The 11,324-nt window shown below is 32.7% G+C and overlaps 2 protein-coding genes across 2 annotated transcripts; both read left to right on the top strand.

The window, feature by feature from the left end:
- The first annotated feature begins 3,139 nt into the window (after positions 1 to 3,139).
- LOC131854209 (uncharacterized) lies at positions 3,140 to 6,022 on the top strand. The gene has a single exon (XM_059205339.1). It carries the CDS (start codon positions 3,140 to 3,142, stop codon positions 6,020 to 6,022), a length of 2,883 nt encoding a protein of 960 aa, XP_059061322.1.
- A 41-nt stretch (positions 6,023 to 6,063) lies between these two features.
- LOC131854210 (uncharacterized) lies at positions 6,064 to 7,647 on the top strand. Its single transcript, XM_059205341.1, has one exon. The coding sequence runs from the start codon at positions 6,064 to 6,066 to the stop codon at positions 7,645 to 7,647; it is 1,584 nt and encodes a 527-aa protein (XP_059061324.1).
- The last annotated feature ends 3,677 nt before the right edge of the window (positions 7,648 to 11,324 follow it).

Here is an 11,324-nt window from a genome sequence, read left to right on the forward strand (position 1 = left end):
TAGTGAAATAATTCCTTCATATTAAGTGGTCCTTACGATCCGGATAAGTTTAAAATAAAAAAAGAACTTGTATTTTGAGTGATATTATTAAATAATTGAACATTTAATAAATACATTGAGCACAGTGTAATTAAGTGAGCGCGAAAATAGATCATAGACAATACCGGTACAGACGTTCCGTTGGACTCAGTTCATAAAGTAACTATTACACAATATTTTATTTGAAATAGTGATTATTGACTTATAATATCGAAACATTTTTTTTTTGTTTTAAAAACATTTAACTTTAAGTCAGGAGAAAAAACTGTGGTAGGTAATTATAGGCCTATATCTATCTTACCAGTATTGAGTAAAGTGTTTGAAAAAATTATGCTCAATCAAATGCTACAACACTTTAAAGTAAATAAACTGCTTCACAGTCGACAATTTGGTTTCACGGCCGGTAAATCAACTACTGATGCCGGTGTAGCTCTCATTAAATATATATTTGATTCTTGGGAGAGGTCTCAGGATGCAGTCGGTGTATTTTGCGATCTTTCAAAAGCATTTGATTGCGTTGAACATGAAACACTTTTGCTCAAACTTGAACATTACGGTATTAGATATGAAGCACAAAGCATGATGAAATCCTATCTAAATAATAGAATGCAAGTTGTCGAAATAAATGGTGTAAAGTCTGAAGGAACTAGTATTAAAATGGGTGTTCCTCAGGGCTCTATTTTAGGTCCTTTCTTATTTTTAGTTTACATAAATGATCTTCCTTATATGGTAGAAAAGATAGCTGACATAGTTCTGTTTGCTGATGATACTTCATTAGTATTCAAAGTCAATCGACATATTGATGATTTGGACGAAGTAAACGGTGCTCTTTCTTATGTTTTAAAATGGTTTACGGCTAATAATATGTTACTAAATGCAAATAAAACTAAATGTATCAAATTTACTCTCCCCAATGTAAGGCCGGTAGATTCAAAAATCATGTTGGACAATAAACCTATTAATTTTGTGGATGATACTGTATTTCTAGGTATCACATTAGATTCCAAGTTGCAATGGGGTGCCCATATTACTAAATTAGCGAGTCGACTTAGTTCTGCCGCTTATGCGGTAAGAAGAATTAGACAATTAACAGACGTGGCAACGGCTAAACTTGTGTACTTTAGCTATTTCCATAGCATTATGTCGTATGGTATTTTGTTATGGGGCAAAGCAGCTGATATAAATACAATATTTATTTTACAAAAGAGGGCCATTCGCTCCATTTATAGCATGGGTTCCAGGGAGTCTTTGCGAGAGTGCTTTAAGGAATCAAATATCCTCACCGTTGCTTCTCAATATATTTATGAAAACATCATGTATGCCAGGAAGAATATAGACAGTTTCAAAAGAGTTAGTGATTGCACTAATAAAAGCTTACGTAACAATAACAAACTGATTTTACCTAAATGTCGTTTGGCTAAAGTTAGTAATTCGTTTTATGGCAATTGCGTAAGGTTTTACAATAAAATACCAGAGTCTGTTATAAATCTGCCAGAAAAAAGATTTAAATGTCGAATAAAACACTTCCTTTGCAAAAAAGCTTACTATAAAATTGAAGAATTCGTTAACGATAATAATGTTTTTGTAGAAAAATTTTAAATACATAGCACTGACAATATTATCTGATTACACTAATAATGAGTGCGTAGCGATTTCTATGTTGATTGTCGCATGCCTCTTACTTGTTACACTGTAATTATTTATATAAAAAAAAACATCTATCAAAAAGAGCAACACACAAGTTTCTTGCTCATTCTTCTTGTGATGAATCTGCATTCCGAATGAGTGGTAGAATCAAAATATGACTATTCAAAAGTGCTTGTAATGAGTTTATTTGAATAAAGATTATTTCTATTTCTATTTCTATTTCTATTTCTATTTATTCAGTGCATAAAAAATATTTAGAAAAATGGAAAATTTATTAGTGCTTCAAGAAAATAATTATTCTATCTTACAAAAAACTATATCTAATTTTAAGAAAACACCGAAGCCAAAATTAAATAAAAGTTACTTGAAAGTGAGATTAGAAAGTTTAGAGAAACATTGGGATATCTTTGATGAGACACATAGAAATATAGTAAAGACATCTACATTAGAACAAAGAAAGAAGCATGAATATTTTGAAAAGGATTTATTTTCGAAATGCGAAGAAGAGTATTTGTTTTGCAAAGCAGATTCAAAATTCAAATTCAAAATTCAAAATATCTTTATTCATGTAGGTCTATTACAGACTCTTATGATATGTCAAATCTACCGTCAGTTCGGAATGATATCGAGATGAGAAGAACTGACAAGAAACTCAGCTCGTAATTTTTTTCAAATAATAGTGGAACATGTTTATGATAAATACAGTTATTAAAATTCAAATTTGGGAGAATAGAGTGACCACCAGCATATGCTATCGCAAAGAACAAAAAATTTAATCAGTGTTCACAACCTGAACAGACCAGTCCCCACAAGCAGCACCCGTTCACGAGTATGACGTATGAGCCAGCCATCATTGTACTCAACCATATTTGAGGGAGCACATCGACCCGGCCCAACACGCCGCCACAAGTTTGAACTTTATAGCGAGCATGACTGTTTCAGGTTACTCCACTACGTCAATTATATTATTTACAGCATAGGCTGTACCGATCACAGTTTTCACCCATTACAATATTAAATTTACATTATTTAATTTACAATATGTCATTACAAAATTATAAAATAAGATATCACAGAGATGTTAGAAAGTTTTGAGTCATCAAATATAGTCAGGAGCCATGTACAAAATATGTAAATCAAGACGTAAAATTACCCAAAATAAATATACCCCTATACCAAGGCAATTATAGCGAGTGGATAACATTCAAAGATTTGTACACATCATTAATTCATAACAATAAAAATTTGAGTAAAATACAAAAGATGCATTACCTGAAGTCCAGTTTAACTGGCGAAGCTGAACAACTTTTGAAACACACAAATTACCGAAAATAATTATGACATCGCCTGGAGTACATTATCTAATAGATATAATAATAAAAGAATAATAGTAAATTCAATTTTGACTAGACTTTTGGGACAGAGACGAATATTTACAGCTTCATCAAAGAACATGAAAGATTTATTAGATACAACAAATGAATGTTTAAATAATTTAAAGAATAACAACATTAATATTGAGAATTGGGATCCATTAATAATACATATAATTAGTAATAAATTAGACTCGGAGTCTCAAAAAACATGGGAAGAAGAATTGCAAACAATACCTGTTGAAGAATTACCTACGTTAGAAAAATTTAAGAAATATTTAGAAGGAAGATTTAGAGTAACAGAAATGATTCAAACATCTTATATGAAAGAGAGAACTCAAATTAAACCAAAATCGTTTGCTACAATAACTAGTAATGCTGTAAAAAGAAATACAGAGTATAGAAGTAGAAATACAGAATGTGGAAAGTGTAAAGAGAATCACGACATATTTTCATGCAAAGAGTTTATTAAGCTAGATCCAGTTATGAGAACAGAGTACATTAAAAAGGAGAGATTATGCTTTAATTGTTTGCGTCCTGGTCATAGTGTTAAATTTTGTAGATATAGAATGAGATGCGATATCTGTAATAGAAAGCACCACACGTTGATACATATAACTAAACCAAATTTAGAGACTATTAATAATGAGACTGAAGAGATTAGAACACCAGATAATCAAACAATGAGTCAACACAATATTCTTTCACATGTGTCAATACGAGGCCGTGTGTCATTACTTGCTACTGCTTTGGTGAATTTAGAAACGAGCAGAGGGCCACAGATTGTACGAGCTTTTATAGACCCTTGCTCAGAAGAATCATTTATAAGTGAAGCAGTTGTAAAGAGATTACAATTGAAATGTAAAGATGTAGAAGGTCAGGTATCAGCAGTTGGACAGATGTCTACCCCGTTCAAGCACGCGGCGGAGATTGAGTTGTCCTCTAGAATGAATAAAAATTATAAATTAAAGTGTACTGCTTATGTAATTAAGCATGTTACAGATATCATGCCCGCTACAAGAATAAATTATGAGCATTGGACACATTTCAGTGGCATCGAGTTAGCAGATCCAACTTACCATACACCTGGAAATGTAGACCTTTTATTGGGTGTTCATGTCTACACAGATATTTTGATGAGTGGAGTTTTAAAGAGAAAGCAAGGAGAACCAATCGCCCAACAAACTTACTTAGGGTGGATAATATCTGGCGGCGAAGCTGTTGAGAGATTACCAAATAAGGGCCAAATTATTAGTATGCATTTGAGTGTAACGTTAGATAATATGCTACAGAGATTTTGGGAATGTGAGTCACTAGAGTCTGAGAATAAAAATACACTTACCTCCCAAGAAGCTAGAGCAGAAGAAATATATGAGAAAACAGTCATGAGAGATGAACAAGGACGATATGTAGTCAGCTTACCATTTGTGAGAGACAATCCAATCTTACCTGAAAATTCTAGAGAAATAGCAATGAGAAGATTAAGAGGTTTAGAGAGAAGATTGGCTGGAAATGAAAACTTAAAACGAGAGTATGATAATGTGTTAAAAGAGTATATAACATTAAACCATATGGAATTAGTAAAAGATGAGAGAGAGAAAGATACAGTCTACTTACCGCATCACGCAGTTTTCAGAGATGATAAAACAACATCGAAAGTACGTGTCGTATTCGATGCTTCGTGTCGAGGTACAAACGGAGTATCACTTAACGATGGGCTTTTGATTGGACCTAATTTACAAGAAGAGTTAAGAGATATTATCCTAAGATGGAGAACACATAAAATAGTTTTTGTGGCAGATATTATTAAAATGTATCGCCAGATAAAAATACAAGAGAGAGACACAAAATATCAGAGAATATTATATAGATTTAATCAAAATAATGAAATACAAACCTATAAATTACTGACAGTTACCTTTGGCATGGCTTCAGCACCTTACCTTGCAATAAAAACCATGAGACAGCTTGCTAAAGATGAAAATACACAGTATCCTGTTGCCTCGAAAATTGTGAATTCAGACTTTTATATGGACGATGTATTAACTGGTTTTGATAATGTGAGCGATGCGATAAATGCACAAAAAGAGTTAGCAGAAATGTTATTGAAAGGAAAATTTGAATTACAAAAAATATCTTCAAATAGTCAAGAATTTATGAATTCAATAGATCCTGAGAAAAGAGTGAATAGTATTGTATTAGATATAATTCATAAAGAGACTGTGAAGACTTTGGGTATTATGTGGGAGACAAATGAGGACAGTTTAAAAATAGCACCTACTTATATGAAAAGCGAAAATACTAATTTACTTACTAAGAGAAATATATTGCGCCAGATAGCTTCTTTATTCGATCCTATGGGTTGGTTATCACCTGCCATAATTAAAGCAAAGATATTTATGCAAAAGCTCTGGCTAAATCAAGTAGATTGGGATGAAGAACTGTCGAATGATCTGAAAGAAGAATGGAATAAATATAAAAATGATTTACCTGTACTGTCCGAAATCAAGATTCCTAGATGGAATGGAAGTACTATTGATGTGGAAGTGGAGTTACATGGATTTGCAGACGCCTCGCAATCAGCATATGCAGCCGTAGTTTATACTAGAGTATTGAGTAATAATAAAAATCCCTGCCAAACAACGTTGATTATGGCAAGAACTAAAGTTGCGCCTGTAAAACAAATATCTTTACCGCGCTTGGAACTATGTGCAGCAGCATTGTTAAGTAAATTACTTAAACATGTTATGAGAATACTTTCCATTGATACCAGTAAAACATTTGCTTGGTCTGACTCCAAAGTAACATTGGCCTGGATAAAAGGCGACCCAAATAAATGGACACCATTTGTTAAAAATAGAGTTATAGAAATTAGAAACAATTTGAATATTCAGTGGTTGTACATTAATACAAAGAGAACCCCGCTGATCCAGCATCACGAGGATTATTACCCAGTGTACTAAAAGAGAGTCATTTATGGTGGCAAGGTCCAGAATTTCTGCAAATGTCTAATTTTATGTTACCAAAAGATATAATTCCTGAAACAGAGTTGGAAAAAAGAGTTCAGATTAAATGTAATACGACAATTATAAAAACTAAAGATGATGAATTTAAACTTACCTTATTGAATAGATTTTCGTCACTGAAGAAACTATTGAACGTTGTTGCCTTTTGTAGAAGATGGATGAAAAATGTAAAAAGAGAAAATATTAAACATAAAAGCATAGATTGTGAAGAAAGAGATAAGGCACTTACCGTTTGTGTTAAAATTGCTCAGCAAATAGACTTTACAGATGAAATAGAAACCCTGAAAAAGAAGAAAATTATTAAAAGATGTAGTCGATTATTACCATTATGTCCTTACCTTGATGAGAATGATGTTCTGAGAGTTGGTGGCCGTTTAAAGCATGCAGAGCTGAAATATGAAAGAAAACATCCTGTCATACTTACCAGAGATAATCCACTTATACCACTTCTGTTGGATGATGCACACAAAGAGACGCTGCATGGAGGTCCTCGATTAATGACTTCATACCTGCAAAATAATTATTGGATTATAAATGGCGGTCAAAGAATAAAGAGATTTTATAGACAGTGTAAAAAATGTGCTATATATAATGCTACTACTAGTAATCAATTAATGGGAAACTTACCTGACGTTAGAGTGAATCCATCTCGCCCATTTTCAATAAGTGGAGTCGATTATGCTGGTCCTATACTATGTCGAATGAGCAAAGGACGAGGAGCTAAAGCTTATAAATCATATATATGCCTATTTATTTGCATGGCAACAAAAGCCATACACCTTGAGTTAGTCAGTGACATGACAACAGAAGCATTTATTTCGTCATTTAAAAGATTCGTTGCACGAAGAGGTCGATGTTATGAGCTGTGGAGTGATCACGGAACTACATTTATATCAGCAGAGAAAACCCTATTTGAGATGTGGAAACAGGGTAGAAACGAACTTCCTGAAGAATTGAGAATTTTGTTGGATGATAGAGGCACTGTTTGGAAATATATACCACCTGGCGCTCCTAACTTTGGAGGCTTATGGGAAGCCGGGGTGAAATCTGTGAAGTATCACCTTAAGCGTATACTAGGAGATACTACTCTTACTTTTGAGGAGTTATACACAGTCTTGACTCAAGTAGAGGCTTGTCTTAATTCGCGTCCACTAACAGCACTTAATGATGATTACGAGTATCTGACACCCGGACATTTCCTTGTTGGAGAGCCTACTATAACTTTACCAGACAGAAACTATGAAAAGGTAAATGTATCCAATTTAACGAGATGGCAATTGACGCAGAAAATGGTACGTGATTTTTGGTCAAGATGGCAAACTGAATATTTGTCTCGATTACAGCAACGTCCGAAATGGATGAGAGTTCAAAAAGATTTCGAGATTGGAGATATGGTCTTAATAAAAGACTCAAGAGCGTCTCCATCCAGTTGGCGCCTTGGTCGAATACAAAAGAAGTATCCGAGTTCCGATGGCCTAACTAGAGTTTACGATGTTCGTACAGCCACAGGTGTTATGCAGCGTTCGGTGTCTAAACTTTGTAGACTTCCTGATTTCAACTGAGAATGATACGTACAAGGATATGGGCATATCCTTGGCGGCGGAGAATGTTGAAGTTGATTAAAAAAAAAAAAACAAATATATTACAATCTAAAAATGTAATGAGTCTGTGGTCTGTATTCAGTAGTATTAGAGAGTTGTTAAAATTAGTGGAATAAAAAGTTTGTTGAGAATAAAAATTGTGTGTTTGAGTTTTGAAGGTTGTTTTAGTGAAATAATTCCTTCATATACATATACTTTGTTTACTCTATGCAAGCGAAGTCTGTTTGTATTTATATATATATAAAGATGATATTAACAAACGTTTTACGTAAACAAAGTGTTAAAGTAGATTATAATCCATAAAATAGTATTGTTTGTATGCAGCGCCGATAGATGGCGCTGTAACAAAATTGAAACTCGCTAACGTTTCGTTTTGTAGAAAGTCCATATGTATTTTACTTTATAACATTTTTTGTACCTGTATTTTGAAACTGACCAATAAACCTTATATACACGATTGTAGTGTTTTGGTTTATTTATTTATTCCCTTAGGACCTTGTGGCTTTAAAACAAAGGTTGCTGTAACGTGTTTCAGATACGCATCTATTGTTTTTCCGATTTTTCTCAGCAAGCAGTCGTGGCCTATCGCAATCTCATCTGTCATTTGGTTTGTGGAAGGTGCACTTTGTTGTGATCAATACCAATATTATACAAAGAAATTTCTTTATATTGGACAAACTGAAAAATAATTCTTAACTAGTTTCGAAAATTCATCTCAGGGTTTTTTTTTTAATAATAATATTAGGATCTACATAGAATATTCACACAGCGGTCATCTAGTTCCAAATAAAGAAAAGTTTACGTTATGAGTGGAAGATTTTTTTTTTAATAAAATATTAGAAACTACATAGAACATTTCACACAGCGGTCATCTAGTCCCAAATAAAGAACAGTTTACGTTATGAGTGAAGATTTTTTTTTTAATAAAATATTAGAAACTACATAGAACATTTCACACAGGGGTCATCTAGTTCCAAATAAAGTAAAGCTTGAGTAGGAAAGTTTACGTTATGAGTGCTAGAAAATTGATATAAATACACAGTTTTTTTTTATAAATATATGCATATTATACATAGACTGATTGTTAGTATTGATAAATAATCATACTCATTAATAAAAATATTTGTACAGTCGGAGGAATAGAACCCGCGACCAACAGATGGAGGTAACGAAGGTGACATGACACATTACTAGCAGTGATACCCCTAGTTCCTATGAATCAAAATCCCCTCACTCCCTCTCTTTTTAAAATACTAATTTATTATCCATGTTGGATATAATTTTCAAATAAATTAGAAATACGTACACTCATTTCACCCGTATGAATCTGGGAGGGATAAAAAAAATACGCCTTCACTCACCTTTATCAATTTCAATTTATCTGCACATGAAACAAAAGGTCGGAATTTTGATAAACAGTCGGCAAACATCAAAGTTAACCTTTTGATGTCCCTTCCAACTCAACTCAGTACACTGACAGTCAGATTTAACCTTAAATTGTCTATTCAAATCATAAACAGCTACTAGTATTATTACCTGTATTTTTATGCATAACTAGCTGTTCCCGCGACTTCGTCCGCGTGGAATTTAACTTTATTTTTCTAAAATAAAAGTAGCCTAAGTTACATCTCCTTATTACATCTACCTGCCAATAAAAGTCCCATCAAAATCGGTCCAGCCATTTCAGAGATTAGTCGGAACAAAAAGACAGATAGACAGACAGACAAAAATTGTAAAAAATATACTTTTTTTGTATGTACCGTATTTATATTTATATACACGTAGTAAAAAATAGTTATTTAAATATTACAGACAGACACTCCAATTTTATTTAGATGTATAGATATGTAAATGTTTATATATGTGTATTATTTTTAATTCACATTGCGAGCAATAGGGTCAACAGTCCATTAATAAAAAAACCTCATGTTATATATTTGTTAGATGTAGATAGACAGACTATACTTTATTTATATAAATTATACGGTAAAGAAAAACATAAACAATAATAAAATATAAAAGAATACATAATTACAAAAAGGCGGCCACATCGCTAGAAGCAATCTCTTGATGTTTACTTCACTGGAGAGTCAGAATTATAGACAGAAATACAAATGTTATTTTAATTTAACTCTACTACTTTACTACTATTACACTACTCCAATTGAAGTGTGTAAAGTGTTTATTTATATAATTAAAATTTCTATCTTTATAAAGTCAAGAACATAAGTCTTCAAGCATTTCTACATCACCAAAACCGGTTCGAATCACTTGTATAGATATACAAGATGCCGACAAACTAATACTAACGATATAATAGCGTTAAACCTAAAGGCAATACGAGATCTAATAGAAGTTTAATACGTAGAGTTACTGCTTCAGTAAACTCACCTGAACTATTCATAAATAGATTAATATCAACAAGAGTTTACAATCCAATAGTTGTTATTTGATCTCCGTATAACGTAAATCCCTCTTGGATTATATATTGGTAGCAAATATGTCTAATTAGTGAAATTTAATATCTAATAGCTCATTTTATACGTTGATACATCGTTAGTGTAACACTGTAGTGTAATTCGGGTTACTCATGTTTGGTTTAGGAATATTACATGTTGCATTTATGATAAAAATTGAATAATGAGCGATTTTTCATCCGACCTCTCTAATGCTGTTGGTCGCAGCTGGTATTTACAGCTTCACCGGACGATTGAGGATGAGTGCAGATGGCACTCCAAAACCGCGGAAGGACTTATGGCTGAAGGCCAACTCCTGCCTGATGGCTACGACTTTAGTCTGAGGGCACCGCTAGGGGTTCGAACCCCGGCTCAGGTAATTTCGATCCCCGTTTGATTGAATTGGACGAGGGATCGATCGGAGGGTGAGCAATTAATAAATAATTTTGCACACTTAATGTTCTTATTGGTAACACGTAGAATGTATGGAAGGTATGTATATTTATAAAAAAAAACAAACCTATATCGCCTCTCTATGTTCAATGTTCGATTTTCAAAATGATGCATTTCATTTTTAAGATATATTTAATGGCTATTTACGATCGTAAACAGCTCTTAAATATTTACACTAAAATACACTACTAAGCAGAAATATATAAGTGTATATTTTTACAGAAAGAAACTAAAACTATATCATCGCTCTGTTCGAGGTTCCATTTTCAAAATTATTTATTTTATTTTTAACTTATATTTAATGGCTACTGGCCATCAAAAACTACATATTAATATATACGATAAATTACATTATTAAGTAGAATATATTGTAAATTATGTTTAATATTTCAAGAGCAATTTAATATTTTTTACAGCCAAGAAGAATGAGCCTAGAATATTTCTACTAGGTGGCCAATGTTCTTTCAGTTCGTTGACATTCCAGTTATGTAAAAAATACAGAGTAGTCATAAAAGTTTTCTAATATGAACTTCATAATATTTAAATGTCAGAAGTAACTTTGTTAGTTAAGTGTACATGGAATTTAAACATTATTAATCTAAAGTTACGCCTACACATTACGTGTAGGCAGGAATGAATTACGTTTATTAATCAGAGGGTCGTTGGTAAGAACTTGAAATCATTATGTTTAGCGGACTGGGCGAGTCTTATTTGACTTGATAAGTATTA

The sequence above is a fragment of the Achroia grisella genome, unplaced genomic scaffold (assembly GCF_030625045.1).
Source record: "Achroia grisella isolate CSIRO2021 unplaced genomic scaffold, CSIRO_AGI_Agris_v1 utg971, whole genome shotgun sequence".
Classification (NCBI taxonomy): Eukaryota; Metazoa; Arthropoda; class Insecta; order Lepidoptera; family Pyralidae; genus Achroia; species Achroia grisella.

Excerpts from the sequence above, each read along its gene's own strand:
- LOC131854209 (XM_059205339.1), top strand. The coding sequence starts at position 3,140 with ATGAAAGATTTATTAGATACAACAAATGAATGTTTAAATAATTTAAAG.
- LOC131854210 (XM_059205341.1), top strand. The coding sequence starts at position 6,064 with ATGTCTAATTTTATGTTACCAAAAGATATAATTCCTGAAACAGAGTTG.